Raw genomic sequence first — 21757 nt, forward strand, 5'->3', positions numbered from 1 at the left:
GGGTGTGTAATTAGACCTACCGCCTAGAACCCCAAATTAAAAAGGCCCCAAAATTATCAAATACGTCTAAATATTTTTAGTTAGTCGTAATTTCAAGCATACGCGGTTATTAATTTTCAGTATAATATTAAATTTGTCTTGAAATTGTTTTGTAATTGATTTTTGATAAACTTTGTTGTATATAAAATCTCTCGTACCTATATATTTTTTCACTTTTATGGGATCCCTAAATTTTTATTTGGTTGCGGGTCATCGAAAAAATTGATACAGACCTGATAATACGTTATAACGATATCGCTCTCTGACCGATCCCATTTATACAGATGCTCTGTATATTGTGAATCAAACACCCGATTTTCTCTTTATCAAAAAACTCGAAAAAAATGTTCGTGAGAAGATATCCGAAGACCAAATTTTGTTTAACGACCAAACGAGAGAATATTGAAAATCAACCAAAGTAGTAGCATGTGGTTCAAGACTTGCAGCTGTCCTTATACAAATAAATTTCACCAACTTCAATCCTCCACATTGATTCTTATACTATCCCTTACCAAGTGATACTCCAATACAAAACAAAGGATCCAAGTTAAAGAGTCCACCAATGTGTATATTTCCATTTAATAGTTGTGCAATCTAATCCAATCAACAAAATCTAACCTCCTTACACCAAACCAAATCTACATTTAAATGCAACTTTTTTAGATTTTCCACTTGTCCCCTTCTCATTATGCCATATAGTTCCTTTTATACGGTTCAACCTCGATTAAGTAATACTACCTCTACCTCTGTCCCAATTTATCTGTCTGTTTGATTTTTTGTGATATACTCGACTCGATTTTGACCGTAAATTAAGTATCAATCTTTCATTGTTTTGAAAAACCGAAGAATATGTATTAAAGTAGATTATGTGTACTTGTTAATGATATAATTTTTATAATTTTTTTCGATTATATACTATATGAGATTTTCAGTCAAAATTGGGTCAATTTGACCGTAAAAAGTCAAACATGACAGATAAATTGGGACGGAGGAAGTAATTGTTAAAGTAATAACCTCGTTAAAATAATATTTTTTCCCGGTCCCAACATAATGGATACAGTGTATTTGTACTCCCGATAAAGTAATAAACTCGTTAAAGTAATATTTTTTCTCGATCACAACCCCATTATTTTAAAGAGGTTTAACTGTATATTTCCGACTCCGAACTAATCACACGTTGCCACGTCTTTGGGGTCCCGTTAAAGGAATCATAGAGTGGCCACCTATACACTTCCTAACCAACCAAACTTACAAATTTGTTTATGTATAAATAAAGACTAAAACTAACCAACACTATAACAGAACATTTTGAAAAACAGAAGCAAAAGTTCTCTTTACTACACAAAAACAGAAAAATGGAGTGGAGGAGAGGCCAAACTATAGGCTGTGGATCCTCTGCCACCGTCTCGAAAGCGACTTGTTGCAGGTCTGGCGAGATTTTTGCTGTTAAATCTGTCGAGTTATCGCGTTCAGAGTTGTTGCAGAGAGAGGAGAAGTTTTTGTGCAGTTTGTCAAGTCCTTATGTTGTTAGCTACAAGGGGTGTGACATTACTAGTGAGAACAATAATTTGATGTACAATCTTAAGATGGAATATGCTGCAGCTGGAACGCTTATCGATGTGATTCGAAGAAAGAGTGGAGAACTAGATGTGGCAATGATCAAATGTTACACGCAGCAAATATTACAAGGCCTAGAGTACCTTCATTTAAGTGGCGTAGCACATTGTGACATCAAGGGAACCAACATTTTGATTTGTGACACTGGTGCTAAAATTGCAGACTTGGGTTGTGCCAAGAGGGTTGATTCGGAGAGTGATTTGACAGCGAGAATTGGTGGTACGCCAATGTTCATGGCACCAGAGGTGGCTTGTGGGGAAGAACAGAGTTTTGCAGCTGATATATGGGCACTTGGCTGTACAATTATCGAAATGGCCACTGGAGAGTCCCCGTGGCCTAATATTAGTGACCCGATGTCGATTCTTTATCAAATTGCTTATTCTGGGAGAACACCAGTAGTCCCTGAATATTTGTCACGCCAAGCAAAAGACTTTGTTAGCAAGTGTCTAAAGAGAGATCAGAAAGAGCGATGGACGGTTAAACAACTCCTCAAGCATCCATTTCTTGCAGAATTCAGTTATGTCAAGAACCACAATTTTTTGGATAGTAATTCTCCGACAAGCATTCTTGATCAAGGGGTATGGAACTCGATTGAAGTAGAATCCGAGACTCCAAATGATGTTTTTGATCTCCAGACAAAGTATTTAAGTTCATGTCCTGATCAGAGGATGACACGATTGTTATCGAGTTCAAGAGTGCCAAACTGGACTTGTGAGGAAACCTGGATTACAATCAGGGATAGTAACAATGAAGAGGAACTCTAGAGTCTAGAGAGCTTATTAATCAATGATAACTATGGTTGGTGATGAAATTAGGGTGGAAAGTAGTTGCAGTGTTAGAGGCAAAGAGATGTTATTACTTAATTTTTTAGGTAGGAATGATAAGTACATAATAGGGGCAGTACTTGAATTGCACAATGTACAGAATATTGCTTAATCAATCTCTAATTTTTTAGAAAGGCCTAATCGGTCTACGTTGTAGATATGAATAGAACAAGTAAGAAAATGCAATGAGTTTCCTGTGTTTTAGTACAATAAGTAGCAGATCTTGTCAAATTCTCTAGTTTATTGGTAGTATAATATAGAATGTTACGCGATACATGTCTCCTAGTAATGTTCAATAGTTACATTACAACGAGAGACAACATGGGACTTGCTAACGCGGAATGATTCAAAAGTGGCATATCCCCTAGCAGAGCGAAATTGTCCAGTCCCTCCCACCACTGCCACCTCTCTCGGGTTCTCAAACTGATGATCAGCTCCTTGAATCTGCAACGTACTTCCCTTGTACTCCTTATCGGTGAACACAATTGATAACAATAGTGTTAAGCTAGTTCCATCTTTAGCGGATGTCAAAAACATACCTTGACCTCTGCCAATTTCAGCTGTCCTCCTATCAAACCCTTCTGTCATTGTTGCATCAGTAGCAAAGGCAGTGCCAAATTTTCCGTATGTCCAGTCCTGTCCGGGGATTCCAGCAATGGCTATTGAAGTGGCCTTGGGACCTGATGGTCGGTTCTGGAAATAAACTGTAAGCTCGGTCTCTTTGAGATTACCGAGCTTGGATTGTGATGATGTAACCAAAATAGATAACAGAAACATCAGCAGGGAAAGCTTAGCGCTACAGATCAGTACTTTTATCGTCATTGAGGCTTTGGTAGATTTCGATAACCAAGATGAGATGAAGAGAATAGGAGAGGGGAAAGTTGTGTGATATTAAGATATAACATGAAAGCTATTTATAAAACTGCAGAGACGCGCATTGTCAAGATGATGGGGCCATTGATCAAATTTTTAAAGAAAGCAGGGTACTAAAGTAGACTAATGTGAGTCAGGGATAAGAATGAAACTTAAGTAAATGGTGAAATGTATGCTTAATTCTTGCTTTACGCTATAAATCACAGACCTGAACCGATTTCCCAACAGTGGCGAAAAATGATAAAAGATATGAGGAAATTCTCGCGTAGCAGAAGTAAAGTATTGGTGAAAAGACGATCCATGATTAACTAGCAAGAAAAAAAATCTCCAGACCTCACAAGATCATGAGTCGATTTCTCACTTTCCCTCCGTGCATACTTAAAATTCTACGCACTAGCCCGCAAGGGTTGACTCAGTTGCTTAAAGAGGGGATAACTATCCTTTTGGTCACAGGTTCGAATCCTACGGGAGGGGAATTTATGATTATGCTTTTTGAGCCATAGTCTTTTTGAAGGCTATTGCGTGAGCCCGTAGGGTTTACCCAGTGCGCATCCGAAGGATAGCGGCTGCGGGTTACCTACGATAAAAAAAGTAAAGTTCTACGGACTAAAAAACTATTATGCAACAAAAAAATGTTCGATAAATTTACAGGAGACTGAAGAATATGCTCCTGCAAGATCCAGAATTACTGTTTGGAATGTCATGGTTTGTCTTGAGCTGCCAACTTTGAATTGAGTGAATATTATATATATTAGGTGTGAATGAAGAGATTTGGTATATTTTTATCTATTGCAATGGCTGCTAGTTATATATGAAACGTGAAGGCTTGTTTCTACAGCAACAATCAGAATCTTGTTTGTTTGTGAATTTCTTCATGCTACTAAAAAGACTCGTATTCATGAACTAAAAAACACGCCAGAGAAATTGAAAGTAGATTGACAGAATAATGCTGATCATGTAATAATACCTCAATTAGTATATGTCACTTGAAAATTTGACAAACAACTCACAAAGGCATTGATGCTCCCTCTACTACATTCCTTTTCACAAGAAGATGTAGTCATGTATCTTTAATCTGAGTAAACAGGCGACACAAAATATAAGTTCTAAGGATCTGAGAGATTTATAAACGGAACTTAAATTTTTGCCACCGGGTATTACTTTACCTTACATGTTCTTCTTGACATCAGTGTTGAAGAGTATAAGATCCTGTTGGGGCCTTCCTCTACCACCTTAAGGTTTTAGTGCGACTGGTTACTTAATATGGTATCAGAGTTCGGTTTAGGGAGAGACCCGGGTTCGAGTAGTCCCACCCTCATTTGTCAATTGGTGAGGGGGAAGGTTCAAGAGTATAAGATTCTGGTGGGGCCTTCCTCTACCCCTTAAGGTTTATTTTCATGCTGCAACCGAGAAATTTCTTTCACATATCCTTCAGACTGACTTTTAAGTGCTACTAAACTGGTTTCAGCAGATTTTATATCCTTGTCATTTGACTCACAATAAGATTCTAGCTCTTTGATCTTTGTCCTCAAATTAGAAACCTCGTCAACCAAGCCTTTCAGTTCCTCTTCTGCAGTATTTTTGCTATCCTCGAAACTCAAACTCTGGTTCTTTGCAGTTTCCATGGCCTTTCAAAGCTGGCGAAGTTCCCTAATATAATGGTGCAGTTTATCTATCATAAAAGACAAAAACAGCGAGAATCCTGCATAAACGGAAAATTTAGGTTATCAAGAGAAAGCATAATTTAGCAAATAAAACTCAATAAATCAATCACCTAAGTCTTTTTCTGGGAAATTATAAGCATCACTGTAAAGTGAAAACGCAGAAGTTTCTTGAGAAGTATGTTGTACACTTCTATTTAAGTTTGGAATTCAAAAATGAACAAATTTATAGTTTACTGAACATTAGAAAAGCATTCTGACATTACGACAAACAAAAATATTTTGGTTAACACTCTGCGCCCTGATTGATTCAACATTGATCTATTACCAGTGGTAAAAGATTACCCAGTAAATATATTAGCCAGAAGAATAACGCAAAGTTTATTAAAAAGAATGATTTTGTTAGGAGGGGGAGATCTGTAAGTGTTCATGTTTGTGCTACAATTCTGATAAATATACATATGGTGACATATAGGCTGTCAACAAGGATGATAAAAGGCTTGGTCAAACAGTCAGCTAGATCAGTCAAATATGAAATGAGCGGGAAAAACAGTTAGAAAAGTTGTTAGATATTGAGCTTGATATAAGTGATAGAATTAAGAGAGTAGAACAACAACAATGTAAAAAATAAGTTCTGTAACACATTTTTCTTCATCTTCAATATATCAGTTCTTCATTTTTATGCTTGTAACATGGTATCAGAGCCTGTAAAAGCTTGATTAATGGCTTCGATCGATCCAGTTCGTCACAAGCAATCATTCATTTCATAAATTTCTTGAAGACTTCATCATCATCTTCATCATCAAATCACTTTGTTTTCAGACGCTTGTGTGTTTCAGTGATAAATTGACAAAAGATTCACTAGCTTCTTCTCAAATTGATCAAGATAAGCATCAATTTCTTATACAAATAGTGTTGATTTTATCTTCGTATGTTCGTGTTATACTGTTGTGATTCATTCTGCTTTCTATTGAGTCTGTTCTGCTCTCACAACAAAAGAGTGTAAAAATAGTAGCAATTGCACACAATCTGTTTGATCATTTGCATCATAGAGATTCTCATAGAATTTAGCCTAAAGTCATGACTACTTCTGCATCATACTCATCTGCTGCAATGGGATCCAGTTCCTCCAGCACTCTACTAGATGTCAATCATCCTTACTATCTGCATCCTTCAGATAATCCAGGATTAGTGCTTACTACTATGATTCTTGATGAACAAAATTACAGTCAGTGGCAACGATCAATGGAAATTGCTCTCTCATCAAAACTCAAGTTAGGTTTTGTTGATGGTTCATATTCACAACCCGTAATTAACACTTCTCTGTATGCTCACTGGATGAGATGCAATAATATGGTCACTTCATGGCTGTTAAACTCAGTTTCTGGAAATATCAGAAACAGTGTTGTTTACATGAGATCAGCCAAATTAATTTGGGATGATCTACAAACTAGGTATGCTCAAACAAATGTTCCCAAACTGTTTAGTTTACGGAAAGAGATTACTCATTTATCTCAGGGAACTTTATCTGTGGCTGCCTACTTCACTAAGTTCAAGACATTACATGATGAGCTAGAATGTCTTACTGCTACTCCAAGGTGTACTTGTTTAAAGTGCACTTGCACTATCAATGTCAAACTGGATACTCATGAGAAAACTATTCAGTTAACACAATTCTTGTTGGGTCTTAATGAGCACTTTACTGGAATCAGGGGACAGATATTGCTTATGACACCTCTACCATCTTTGAGTCAGTGCTATGCAATGCTTCTACAGGATGAGAATCAGAGGGAAATTACTGGTCAGGCACAAGCAATTACTGATAATATAGCTATGTCTGTCAAAACTAGACCATCATTTTAGAGAAATTTCAAGAAATCTGCTTCTGACAGCCCAATCTACTGTGAATATTGTCATATGACTGGACATACAAAGGACATATGTTACTGTCTTCATGGATACCCCACTTGGCATAAACTACATGGTAAACCAAAACCTAAACCCAAGAATCTGTCTGGTAGGAATGTCATGACAACAACTGTTCAAGGTGATCTCAAGGCTGATACTTCTAAAACGGAGTCTAATACTTCTTCAGAATCAGGTAATTTCACTGAAGGACAGTATAAGCAACTTATGCAGATGTTTCAGCAAAGTTTCAGGACTAATACTGGACAGACAGATGGCTCTCCATATGCCTCTGTAAACAGTGCTCAGTTTGCAGGTAATATGTTTCACTTTGCTAGTCCTGTTAATGCTATACCACATACTGATACTGATTGGATTATAGACACTGGTGCCACAGATCATGTGACACCATATATACACCTATTACACCATCTGAGAAAGTGTGAGTCAGTTCTTTATTTGCCAAATGGTGGGACTGCTAAAGTTACACACCTAGGTTCATTTGCTTTATCATCTCATCTGACTTTACACAATGTTCTGTGTGTTCCTGAGTTTCAATATAATTTGTTATCAATATCAAAGTTGCTTTCTGACAGTAACTTTAATATGCTTTTTCATGATAATAAATACATTCTTCAGGCCCCTGTCTTGATGAGGTACCTAGAGATTGGTAAAGCTATCAATGGTCTGTATATTCTGAATACTGATCATCTTAATCATGAAGCTACATGTGCCTCCATCTCCTCTCAGACTTCTGTATCTTCTCTTTGGCATGCCAGAACTGGACATGTTCCACACTCTGTACTAAACATGTTTCCTTTTCCTTGTAAATCACAGTTGTCTCATGATTGTGACAGTTGTCACTTGTCTAAACAAATTAGGAAACCTTTTCCTTTAAGTGATTCTGTTTCTACATCTATATTTGACTTAGTTCATATGGATTTATGGGGTCCGTATAGAATTAAAACTCATGGAAACTGTATGTACTTCTTAACTTTGGTGGATGATAAATCAAGGGCTGCCTGGTTATACTTGTTATCTGATAAGTCAACTGTTTCCTCTATTTTGACAGAATTTGTTGCATATGTCAAAACTCAATTTAATCTTACTGTTAAAACATTTCGCTCTGATAATGGTACTGAATTTGTTAATCAAAAAGTTCAGTCTTTATGTGCTACTCATGGAATTGTTCATCAGACATCATGTGTTTATTCTCCTCAGCAGAATGGTTTAGTTGAAAGAAGACATAGGCATCTTCTCAATGTAGCTAGAGCATTAAGGTTTCATGCTCACATTCCACTTTCTTTGTGGGGTGATTGTGTTTTAATAGCATGCTATCTATTTAATAGAACACCAACTCCTCTTCTTCATGGAATGACACCTTATGAAGTTTTATTTGGTCAGAAGCCAGATTTCTCTCAGCTTAGAGTATTTGGCTGTTCATGTTTTGCAACAGTAGTACCTAAGTCATCTGATAAGTTTGCTCCAAGAAGCATCAAGGGTGTGTTTTGAGGTTATCCCTATGCCACAAAAGGTTACAAAGTTTTAAATCTTTCCACAAAACATGTTTTTGTATCCAGAGATGTTACCTTTATTGAAACATCTTTTCCTTTCAAGCACATTACATCTACCCCATCACTTCCAACATTATTCCATGACACATCATCATACTATGCTACTGACCCGATTACCTCATTTCCATTACCTGATCTTGATAATTCATCATATTCTTCTCCTCAGTTTGTTACTGAGTCTCCAACTAATTCACCCGTGAATACTAATGAGACTGTTGACACTACTACACACTCTCCTGACTCTAGTCCTTCTACAGTTACCCCTATACTTCCACCTCAAGTGTCAGATAGACCTCAGAGAGTCAAACAAGTTCCTAGCAGGTTTAAAGATTTCACAGGTCTACCTTCCACCTTTGTTAATTCCATCACTGCTGTCAAAGCTCTGGAACCTACAACTTTTAAACAAGCAGCTCAATTTAGTGAGTGGTGTACAGCTATGAACACAGAATTAGCTGCACTAGAAGCTAATCACACTTGGGAGATTGTACCTCTTCCTCCTCATAAGAAAGTAGTAGGCTGTAAATGGCTTTATAAAGTCAAATATCTCCCAGATGGAAAGATAGACAGATATAAGGCAAGGTTAGTGGCAAAATGGTTCACAAAAACAGAAGGACTTGATTTTTTTGACACGTTTGCCCCTGTAGCCAAGATGACTACATTTAGGGTTCTTCTTGCCTTAGCTGCTAGGCAAAATTGGGACATCACTCAATTGGATGTAACAAATGCTTTTCTACATGGCTCTCTATATGAAGAGGTTTTCATGGACATTCCTCAAGGTTATGTAATTTCTAATGAAATCTTACAGAAATATCCTGGTGCTCAGTTGGTATGTAAGTTGATTAAGTCTCTTTATGGTCTAAGACAGGCTCCACGAGAGTGGTTTGATACTCTCTCTACAGCTCTTCTGGAATTTGGTTTCACTCAGTCGTTTAGTGATTCAAGTCTGTTTGTTCTTAAGAGAGGTTCACAGTTGATCATGATGTTAGTCTATGTAGATGATATGATACTTACTGGCAATAATTCTGAGTTAATGTCTCAAGTGAAACTGTTTTTGGCAAGTAAGTTCAAAATAAAGGATTTGGGTTCTTTGAAATATTTTTTGGGAATTGAGATTAAAAGAACTGCTGCTGGAATTTTTATACATCAAAATAAGTACTCTCTTGATATTATCAAAGATGTTGGATACATGGATGCTAATCCAAGTCTGGTTCCCCTTGATCAACATCACAACTTGACTGCTGACTCTGATTCACCAGTACTTTCAGATCTTTCAGCATATAGAAGGTTGATAGGTCGACTTATCTATCTCACAATTACAAGACCTGATTTGTCTTATCCTGTGCACATTTTGGCACAATTCATGCATAAACCTCAAGAGTGTCATTGGTTAGCTGATCTTAAGTTGGTCAGATATATTAAGCACACATGTGGTCAGGGCATATTGATGTCTAGCACTTCTAGTTTTAATCTTAGAGTCTTTACTGATGCTGACTGGGGAAGCTGTAAGCAAACTCGCCAATCAATTACTGGTTACTGTGTTATCTTGGGTGATTCATTGGTCTCATGGAAATGTAAAAGGCAGGCTACTGTGTCCAGGTCTTCCGCAGAGACTGAGTACAGGGCTATGGCTGACTCCTGTTGTGAGATTACCTGGCTGATTTCTCTTTGCAAGGAACTTCACACACCTGATGTTACACCTGTGTCCTTATATTGTGATAATAATTCTGCTCTGCATATTTCTTCTAACTCAGTGTTTCATGAACGCACAAAACACATCGAAATCGGCTGTCATTTGGTCCGACAGAAGATCAAACAGGGTATTGTGGTTACCCATCATTTGCCTACATCTGAACAACCTGCAGATCTCCTCACCAAATCTCTTCCTTCCTATCAACTGCAGTTTTTACTCTCCAAGTTAGGAGTGTGTAATTTACTTCACTCTCCTCACTCGAGGGGGGATGATAAATATACAGATGGTGACATATAGGCTGTCAACAAGGATGATAAAAGGCTTGGTCAAACAGTCAGCTAGATCAGTCAAATATGAAATGAGCGGGAAAAACAGTTAGAAAAGTTGTTAGATATTGAGTTTGATATAAGTGATAGAATTAAGAGAGTAGAACAACAACAATGTAAAAAATAAGTTCTGTAACACATTCTTCTTCATCTTCAATATATCAGTTCTTCATTTTTATGCTTGTACAAATTCTAACAGGTATCCTAATTATTCTATGTCCTGCTCCATCATCAGTTCAAATTTCCATTCTAAGATTATCCAGGATAAAAAAACAATTACGATTAACACAATGCATTTGCATATTTTCCTCTGATGAGAAGTTTAAAAGTTAAAACTCTCCAAGGCTCAAGTGATTGGAGGTTGATCGATTACCAGTGGTAAGAGATTGCCCAGTAAATATTTTTTTAAAAAAGAATAACACAAGTTCATCAACAAGGATTATTCATTATTGTAAGATGAAAAGCATGTAATGTTTAAAAAAATTAATAACATTCAAATATCGCAAGTATACTACTATAATTAAATTTTAATGGTGTACATGTTCTTGCAGATAAAGAGTCCTCAGCTTTAAGGGAAAAAAGGGCCACAGCATCTAAGCAAGGGCGTAGTGCCTGGGACGCCAGTTCAGGTGTCTAAGTAATATCACCATTACACTACAAAGACACAGTTTCTTTCTCTATCAAAGTCAGAGTTTTAATTCAAATTGTTGTCCACCTTCAATCATCAGACTGCTTGTGCAGAAGGTGATCGTATTGGAGGAACGATATAACTACAAACACAATCACACCAAATCCGTAAAGATAAGGTTTATCTTACTTTTATCAATCATTTTCCTCTTTATGGTGTCGGATAAGAAATGGTTTAGCACGTGATATTAATTTCTAGGGAATGCGCTCAGTGAGAACAATTTTAGCGTGAGAACATGTTTTGCACTTCTCTCTTTGCTCACACAAAAGTATTCTTGCCTGAACGCGATTCTTTCTATTTCATAATCATGTCCTAACAAATTCCTGGATTAAAACGTTATGACCAATGCACCCGATGATGATAAACAAATTACTTAATACAAAAAATATAAACATCGTAAAATAATGATGATAAAGCAACTGACGATGCAAAAAAGCTGGAGCGCTATTATATAAAATCTGAGTGTTTGTTTTATGAATTTCTGATAAGGGGCTTTCTTGTTCTTGCACTGCATGTTTCTTGTTTCTCAGAAATCATGGCCTCAGGTAGTAGATTTACATGCAATGATATGCAAAATCCATTGTTCTTACACCCTTCTGATGGACCAACCTCTGTGAGCGTGTCCAAACTGCAATGAGCTGTAGATTACAGAACATAGAGGAGACAGATGGAGATTCAGCTTTCAGCCAAGAGAAAGTTGGGATTTGTTGATGGATCTGTCACCAGGAGCGCAACTGACTCGACAGAAGCCAATCAATGGGATACTTGTAACATGGTAATCTCCTGGCTCCATAACATGGATAAAATGGTGAAGAAAAAACACTTCAATTATAAGAAATATTAGAAGAAAATGCAAATCTTGACCATATATTACTCATATATTATCCAAAAATGATACAAGAGAAATAATTAAATCTGTGAACCTTCCTATAATCTTTTTATCATTCGAGAACCTCCTGCACTTAGGTACAACAAGCAACAAGCTTTCTATGCCATTACAGAATTTATGCTTCAAACAGAAATTTCATATCGTCCTCGGTTAGTCTTCCCAGTCCATTGGATGAGCCAACAATGGTCCTGTAAAAGGCAGAGCATAATGATTAGCTGATTTAGATTGAGCAATGATTTTAACATTTGAGAATTCCTTGAATAGATACGTACCCTTCGAATACTAGTTCCTTTTCTTCTTGTACTTTCAAAATTCTTTCTTCGATGGTGCCTTCTGTTATGAACCTGACAACCCTACACATTTTCATACAAGCGATTTAGGATAAGAGTTGCACAATATAATAATAAAACACTGATATGCAAGCAACTACATATATAGCCATGGTACTTGCCTCGTAGGTTTAAATTGCCCAATTCTATGTATTCTATCTTGGGCCTGTCGCTCAACATCAGGATTCCACCATGGATCCATCAAGAATACCTGAACGAGTCAAAGACCGAAACACACTAAGTCTTCCTTTCAGTAGTTGGTCAAAAAAAGAAAAGAAAGACAAGCCTCTATATAATTGCACTTGAGATTTAGCATTATAATATTCTCTTACATGTGATGCCATTGTGAGATTAAGTGCAACCCCTCCTGTTTTAAAGCTCATGAGAAGTAATCTGCAATCAGGAACCTCGGTAAATCTCTTGATGGCGGCATTTCTTGCCTTCGTAGTCATAGTTCCATCCAACTGAACACACTGAACTCCGGACTGCAAAAGGTTTCAACATCAAACAATATCAGTCAGCTTGATGACGAAGCAGATATGAAAAACTATAGCTTGCAAAATTTACCACCCACCTTCTGCAGAGAATAGTGAATCAAGTCCAGGAATGATATGAATTGGCTGAAAACGATTGCTTTTGCAGAGCCATCTCTCTCAACCATAAACCTGATTTCTTCTCTCTATATAATTAAATTGAGCTCATATTAGTAAAGATACTACTATTGACGTGAGATATAGGCACAAGTGTTTAGGATATCTGGAGTTTGAATTGATTTTAAGGGTGTGTGGAAGCATCACTGTAGAATTAGCAAATTATTATGAACACTGCGTTTAGATAAACAAGATCATACTGTCAAGTAAATTTAAATAGTTTAGCAGCTTCCTGTCGTTTTGTCAAAACGGTCATTAACAACCGAAACGTAAGAGTAAAATTGCATTACCAACGAAAATACAGAAAAAGAAAGGTTGTAAAAGGATAATCAACAATTTACCAAAGCTTCTATTTTTGTACTAGTCCGGAAGTCCTCAACCCGAATTCTGTTGAGAATACTTGAGCGCTTAAAACCTTTAATGATCGTTTTAGTATCCTCATCTCCTTGGTCATTCTCTGTACTACAATCTACATTAAGGGGCTCCTTACATGTGGGGCATGAGACTAGTTCAGCGCCGTTCAAACAAGATGTGCAAACGACATGTGAACATGCACTAACCTGAAGTAATTACATAAGCTTTATAAGTAGGCAGAAGATTCTATTAAGAAAACAAACAAGGAGCGATCATATTCATATCAATATAATGTGTCAATATGATATTATCTTCAGACCAAAGTGTAAAACTACAAACCAATAAGCTTTTACTTCTACCAAACTGGAAAGAGGTATAGAGCTTTTGAAAATTACCCGAGTGTGGTTCAGTGATCAAGGTATTTTACATGCAAATCAAGTTAAATGTGTTTTATGAGGGTGCTGAAAATATCGTTTTGCAGCTGGTAAAAAGACTTTCGCAGAATAGAAGAATATACTTTATATACAAGTGGACATTTACTGTTTTTGACGGATTGTGCTTCTGTCTCTTGCAACAATTTAAAATTTGACTTTAGAAGTGTCTTTAAAATGAAGAACTTAAAAACTTACAATATCCTTCTTATATATTGATTGGGGTAATAAACTCATTTGACAAGAAATTAATACTCGAAAAACAATTCATTATGAACTCACCAGAGGATCTTCTGCAGATTCATTGCACAGCCCACATATCAGTTCACCATTGTTAGCATCCAGTACCTCATTTAGGTTTCTGCTCTTGGCAGCTTTAGAGAATAATACAAGGTATGGATGATCCACAGCCTATTATATAATCAGAAAGTAAGGTTAGAGTTGCAAGACGATAACTTAATCTCATAATTAGTTTATACCAAAAAATCAGCATCAAGGACAAAAAAAATATGCTGCTAAAATGTTGAACAATTGCTGCACATCTCAAGCTTGACTACACTAGCTAACTAGTTAAATAAGCAGTCAAATACAAATTTAAGAAATTATTTAACCGAAATTCCACATGCAATTTTTTTGATAATATTCTTTTAGTAGTTTCCTTCTATGGGATAATCGACAATTATACTAAAATCTGCATAATATAAAGATGCTTGTAGATAGTAAGTAAATCCTTCACCTGTCGCAAACGCGTGAGGAGATCAGAGATGTGGGCATAGTTATTCCCAACATTATCTTCTGCGACATATCTGCACATGCATGAAATAATTTAGTTACGTTCTGATAAGGATGAAGCAGAAGTTCTCATTACACAAAAATCTATGTGACTCTGGACATTATTAGCCATCAGTTTTAGTACAAATTCAAGCACTGGTATCCCTAGATAGTGGACCCAAATAAATGCAACACAGTAGGGAAGAACTTCAAGACACAGTTTATCAATATGTCAGATGAAACAGACCACACAGATTCAAATTAAAACCAATATGAGAATGATTTAGTTGACTCACGTATTAAATTGTGCCCGACTTTCATTATACAGTGCCGTGTAGTAACTTTCTTCAAAAATATCCAGCGAGTCCCGTCGTAATAACACCTGACAAAAAAATATTGCATGACATACTGGAGTAAATATGCATTGGCGCCTTGCAGCATAAGAAAGTATTATAGTTACCATTTTGGGAGGAAGCGCAAGATCAGCGGATCTACCCATTTTAGTGCGTCTTAAAAGAATGCTTTTTAAGATCTTGTGCTCCAGCAAGATCATTGCATCTATGTCAGACCCCGAATTCCCTTTTGATTGTATCGGTGTGGTAATATACTTCATAATTACAATGTCACAGGAAGTTTGCAACTTTTCAGTACATACTCTAATCAGAAGACACAATACAGTATAAGAAACTTAAACTTTTGTGACTCACTTTATTCCACCAGCAAAAGTGTCTTACAGAGGAATGTGAGCAACAGCCAGGGTCAGGACTGCAAGTTAATGACTTAATGATGTCAGGTAACAAACAGTTTATTATATGTAAAGCATACAAGATAAACAACCATGTTTTAGCATCTACTTGTGTATGTGTGTGTGTGTGTTTATGCAATTTTGTGCTTCAATGAAACAATTCATGCAAACGCATTGCGCTTATGCTTACACGTACCTCTGCACTTTGGCGCGTTTTGTGCCTTTAATAGCTATTAGTGCATACATGATTATAAACAGTAACATATTTTAAACAACCCAAATGCAACACTGGGAGCTGAAATGGACATATAAAGAAATGAGGGACATATTCTGGCATATTAAATAACATCTCTTCCTATCTCCGGAAACTAGGCTATAAATTTGGAGGCAGACTGATAAATTAACAAAAAGAACATGTACTGGTGGAGTACTAGCACATTAATATCATCATCCGGGAAAGATAATTTAACCCTGAAAAATACCTATAATCAAGTGTTCTGCAATCACAATCCTTACAGAAGTAATAAGAATATGGACTAATCTGCAGAAAGCGGATCTGTGCCAAAGAAATCAGAAAACTAATTAGATATAAACGATAAAAGTTAAACTGTATGTCACATCAAGCTAATTAAATCTTACAAGCGAGTAAAGTTCTCCAACACGATTTTGAAGGGGGGTGCCACTTAAAGCCCATTTGTAGGTAGAGTTTAAGGCATGAACAGCTTTCGTAGTGTTCCCACGCCGTTCTTTGATATAGTGAGCCTATAAATTTCGAATTACAAGGTCAAATGTGAGCCAAGTACTATAAGTTTCTTAAGTGCAGATGAACCTTTTAAACTAATATGAAACCAAAACTTAGTTACCTACACATAAAACTATTAATCAAGTTTTCTAATCCATATTTCAGTGTCCATAAGCCATGTACATTAATACAATAAGCAAGTTTTCTAATGCATATTTCAGTGTCTATGTTAATAAATGAACATAGGTAGCTCATAATTCATTACTTAACATCTGGATTCAATACGGACATAGGGTGCGAAAAACTATAATGATGATGTTAACATATTTGAATACATGCGCGCACATAGAATAAGACACAGCAACTAAAGTAGCCAAGTCTGAAAGATTTTATAACAGTAATAGAGTAGTCATTAGAAACGCACCTCATCCAATATGATCCGATTCCAGTTCAAGGAGCGCAAATTACAATTTCCGTCATCAACATCAGCTCCAGCGTTCTTATTCTTCCTCTGTTTTGACGGCTTATAAGTAACATCTGGACCACACGAATAACTTTGGTGAGAATTCATGTTCTTTTCAGTGAACCACTTTCCACACCATCTGCATTCTCTTGTGGGTGGCAAGACATATTTCCTATATTCTGCTTCGACACTGGAATATGTAGTTATAACAAAATCATATTCTGAGAATTCATCAAGGGTCTTGGCCTTCTTGGCTCCATTATACACCAGCACCTTGTTACTACCTTTCAAGGTAGAGCGGCTTATCTCATTCACCCATTGAGCCACACCAACCAAAGGACATATAACAAGTGTAGCTTTAACTTGTGGCGATCCAGAAGATTGACTAGTTGAGGGTAAAGCTCCATCCAGTGCTCGATTAAGTTCTTTCTTAGCCATTACAAGTGCAATAGCTTGAATAGTCTTTCCCATTCCCTTCTCATCTGCAAGGATGCCTCCTCTTGCTGCAGATTCCTCTTGCTTTAGCGCCCAAGCCAACCATTCTTTCTGATATTTCATCAGAGGCATAACAAAACTAGGTGGCGCTTCAGCTGTTTCAGCCACAACTTCGTGCTGATTATCAGTATCTTCGTAAGCATCATCATAAGATGCTAACCATCTCGCATATTCTTCTTCCCAAACTTCCCACATCAATATTGGCCTGTTCTTATTCCTCTTCCTCTTCTTTCTTATAATCTTCTCAATGGATTCATCAACTTCAAGGTCAGGAACTTCTGCCGCTTTTTGACTCAAAACTTGCCTTTCCTGATCAGAATCACTTTTAAACCTTTCATCATCACTTAATTCTAAATCAGTTTCCGATTCTGAATCCTCGGTCATCCTTAAAACATCTTGACCTGCATTCAGGGAAACACGGGACGGATTAAATACTACATAAACAAACTTATCACTTTAAGCTTATTTCATCAGTTGCATTGCTAATGCAATGACGAAACAGATAGCTAACATATCAAGATGATCATAAATATAATAGAGACTTTAAAAAGAGTAACACATGAGAATACAAATATAGTGAATTTAAAAAAATAAAATAAAACACAATTAATACATAATTGTAGATATATACCTTTTTCGTCGTCTGTGCCCTCAAAATCAGAATCCAAAATTTCCCGATCATCATCTCCTGCTCGACATAGCAATTACATATAAATTACTTTAACCAATATTAACTACAAAAGAATAAAAATAAATAAATAATATATAATTATATATACAGCATAAATACTCTAAACTCTAGGCCCCATGTGGGGTTAACTAGTAATAACATATAAATCCCTCTGATATGATAATTTTTCCTGTCCCAACCATATCAATTAGAGAGGGTTTAGGGTGACAAACTAGAAAAGTTATTAAAAGTGTTCTTAATCAGTTGTATCAAACTAATCTCACATCTACAAATTAAACAAACCCTCGAAAAATATAATTCGTCTAAGAAAATACAAATTCTCTTAGGAAATGTTAGATCAAAGCAAAAATCTATACAAATCACAATCAACAAGAGACATAGCATGCATACAAATCAAGATTACAAACTTAGCCAATATATTTCTACACTCAATTTAGTAAGCATGCAACTAGAGACATCATAGATATCAAATCTTGTGTTACATAATCTAGATCACGATTTTAAACAATCCAAAAGTTCTATCTAGAAATGATCATAAAACAAATAGTTCACAAAAGATAAAATTTAAAACAAGAAAGTAAAAGGTGATGGAGTTGTTTCACCTCTGAAAGGAGGTAGAGAATTGAACTTAGGCGGCATAGCAGATAATTAGGGTTTGATTGAAGGAATGAAATGAGAGAATTAGGGTTTTTAGGCGGAGAAGCGAAATGAAATGCAAGAGTGAGTGAGGGTTTGAGATGTGGCTTATTGCAGTGAAGAGAGGGGGTATATACAAGCGAGTGAGGCGGGAAATTAAAAGTTGAATTGAGGTTTTCACTTGAACGGGCTCTTGGCCCAAAATTCATGCTGTCTGAATTGTGTATTTTAGATTCTCGGCCGCTATCTTCTTTCAACAAATAAAGAAATATCCACAATATGTATATAAAGAAATATATTCAATTAAGATTTGAAAAGATTTTTCTGGAATTTTGAAAATTCAAGAATATCTAATTTGAATTCTAGAGAGGATAGCATTTGAGATTTATGATCAGATGCTTTGAATAACTCAAAACATGAATATTGTATTTGAAAATTATGTTATTTGAATAGTGTATTTTAGATACGGAAAATGATAGAGACCGCAATTTTTTATATGAAAATTTTTTCAAAATATGATCTGTCATATGAATATTTGGTAACCTTCTTAATAATAATATGAAACCCCGCGTGCATTTATATGCGCCCACAAATTAAAATCAGTCATGTGTCAGCCACATCATTTGGTAATTTTTTTAGAAAAATATTTGGGGTATTTAACAATACTCTTTAGATTCTCTTTCACTATCTTTACTCAACAAATAAAGAAATATCCAAAATAAACACAAATAAAGAAATATATTCAATTAAGATTTGCAAAGATTTTTACGGATTTTGAAAAATCAAGAATATTTAATTTGGATTCTAGATAATGTATTAAAATCGAAAGTTATTCAATTTGGATTTTTAGAAATATATATTCAATTAAAATTTTTAAATTTTTTTTTGTTTTTTAAAATTCAAGAAATTTAATTTGGATTCTAAAAAGTATATTCAAATATGAATTATTAAATTAAATATCAGTGGAGTATCATCTAAAATTTTAAAATTATTAAATTTTACTTTTATTCATTTTTTAAATATTTTTAAAAAATATTTAAAAGTGATACTTTAATGGGAAAGAAGTATCAGGACCATACTCTACTGACAGAAGAGTATCTACTGACAAAGGAGTCTCATAGTATCAGCAGAGAATCTGGTGGGTATTTTGGGCACCTTTTTTCAGAATGAGTATTTTGGGCAAAAGAACATCTAAAAAGAAGTATTTTGCTCATTTTTCAATTGAATACCCTAAGATTTTCAAAATTCAAAAAAATCTATAAAAATCCCAATTGAATACACCCCTCATAGATTTTTTTTTTAAAATTTGGCGTATTAAATCAAGAATTAAAAAAAACTTTTAAATCAAATAGTCTTTAATTAAAATTTAAACAATCCTTTAAAATATCCCGATATTCAAAAAATTATGATTTTGTTTTCATTTTATAAAATGATAAATTTTGATAAATTTGTAAGTATTTTTTTTACAAATTTTGAAATTCAGGCAGATTATAGTATCTTTAATGATTAATAAAAGAAAAGTATAAAAAATGGGGTATTACCTCTATGTGAAAAATTACCATGTTTTTTTTAATTTCGGGCTTTTAACCAAGTTTTCGAGTCTTGAGTTGGACCAGATTTTCAAGAGAAAAGAAAGTCCGTTAAAGGTCCAAATTCCGGGCCGAAACTCGTCGAAATTTTATCCGAATCGAGTTTCAGATTTTTTTCCCAGATCAAATCTGATTTTGCACTTTAGATTTTTTGAATATCTCTAAACGTAAATATTGTATTTGAAATTTAATTAAAGTCTATGACATCCAAAATATAATTCACGTTTGATAATAATACAACTATGAACATTTTTAGAAATTTTATGCATATCAAAATTGTATATAATAACAAATTTACAGAACATATTGGAAAAAAAAATGCAAAGATAAAAAAAAGGTCCACTAAATTTTGTCCCCTCCCTCAAATGATGCTTGGGACAATATAAAGATGATATTTAAAATACGATTACGTAAATGATTTTGAATTTTTTTAAAACAATTATATTTTCACTTCTTTTCTATTTTGTATAGTTAAATTTTGGCATAGTTATTTTGACAAACATCACTATTTGATATAAATTTTTACTCCCTCATCCATTAAAATAAATTTTATCCCCTTTATATATATTTATATTTTCAAATTAAATTTAAATTTAATCTTTCAAAACTATTTCAATAATATATATTTTCAATATTTAACTATTTCAAACTTAATTGTATTCTCAATACTTAAAAATATTAATTATGGGTATTCATAGAATATTTTTATCCTAATAATATCAATTCTTAATATACCTATTTTAAGTCATTATTTCATGCTAAGTATACAAAAGGAAAGGTAACTAACAACTAAGCTAATAAATAAAATTTTAAAAATATTAATATTAAATTGTCAGAATAATTAACGGGCAACACCATAAAAATAACATAATGTACAATAAAAGAAACATAGTTTTTTTCGACTAACGTAAAAAATGACAAAAAACTACCCTGACGAAATATCAGTTCGAAAGGACAACAGTTGAAGACCAATGCACAACGATGGTTGGTAATTGTCAAGATTGCCAAAGATTATTTGACTTCCTGCTGATGTGGTGTCCAGTTCAGTCTATTCCGACAAAATACACCGACCGAACAATAGTCGCTAAAGGTAAAAGTCAAAACTTGTTGACTGACCGTTGAAATGGTCTCCACATCGGCTAGTTTCGACCAATATACCTACCGTTAGGCGGTCATTTTTCTAGGGTGAAAAAGATGATCTCTAATTTTATGTGCAGTTATGGGAAAAATGAAAGGTTTAAAGTTTTTGAGTGGTTATGATTATATTTACATGCATGTAATCTATTTACTTAAAGTTTATAATTACATCTTTTATTTTTCTCCTAAAAATATAAGCATTTTTTGAGGTATGCTTATACACACACATATAGCTAGGTATATATATGTATCAGTGATGGTTATAAGTGTGTGTGTATGTAGTTCTATGATTTTGGATTATATGATCTAACAACTTTTGTTTATTTTGTAAATGCGGGCATGAATTTTAAATATCGTTTCAGTAGGGATGTCTCCCGGAAACTCGACGAAGTAAAGGAAAACATATCGAAACTTCAACAAAAGCAGCGAATGGGACAAGATAGACATTAAATTTTTACTCCCTCATCCATTAAAATAAATTTTGTCCCCTTTATATATATATTTATTTATACTTTCAAAGTAAATTTAAAGTTAATCTTTCAAAACTATTTTAATAATATATATTTTCAATATTTGACTATTTCAAACTTAATTGTATTCTCAATTTTTAAAAATATTAATTATGGGTATTCGTAATT

The 21757-nt window shown here is 34.8% G+C and overlaps 3 protein-coding genes across 3 annotated transcripts; 1 reads left to right on the forward strand and 2 right to left on the reverse strand.

Annotated features, from left to right (window-relative positions):
* The first annotated feature begins 1352 nt into the window (after positions 1-1352).
* LOC141706684 (mitogen-activated protein kinase kinase kinase 18-like) lies at positions 1353-2621 on the forward strand. The gene has a single exon (XM_074509477.1). It carries the CDS (start codon positions 1395-1397, stop codon positions 2418-2420), a length of 1026 nt encoding a protein of 341 aa, XP_074365578.1. The 5' UTR covers positions 1353-1394; the 3' UTR covers positions 2421-2621.
* Positions 2622-2644: 23 nt separating this feature from the next.
* On the reverse strand, positions 2645-3383 carry LOC141706685 (dirigent protein 11-like). The gene has a single exon (XM_074509478.1). The coding sequence runs from the start codon at positions 3300-3302 to the stop codon at positions 2763-2765; it is 540 nt and encodes a 179-aa protein (XP_074365579.1). The 5' UTR covers positions 3303-3383; the 3' UTR covers positions 2645-2762.
* An 8818-nt stretch (positions 3384-12201) lies between these two features.
* LOC141708102 (ATP-dependent helicase rhp16-like) lies at positions 12202-18396 on the reverse strand. The gene is made up of 16 exons (XM_074511587.1): positions 18360-18396; positions 17698-17754; positions 16533-17467; positions 16006-16128; positions 15849-15922; positions 15329-15386; positions 15082-15228; positions 14918-15003; positions 14587-14656; positions 14133-14261; positions 13407-13625; positions 12990-13094; positions 12748-12900; positions 12538-12626; positions 12359-12439; positions 12202-12274 (listed from the first exon to the last, which is right to left on the reverse strand). Exons 1-16 carry the CDS (start codon positions 18394-18396, stop codon positions 12202-12204), a joined length of 2436 nt encoding a protein of 811 aa, XP_074367688.1.
* Positions 18397-21757: the final 3361 nt, after the last annotated feature.

This window comes from Apium graveolens, chromosome 2 (assembly GCF_009905375.1).
Source record: "Apium graveolens cultivar Ventura chromosome 2, ASM990537v1, whole genome shotgun sequence".
Taxonomy (NCBI): domain Eukaryota; kingdom Viridiplantae; phylum Streptophyta; class Magnoliopsida; order Apiales; family Apiaceae; genus Apium; species Apium graveolens.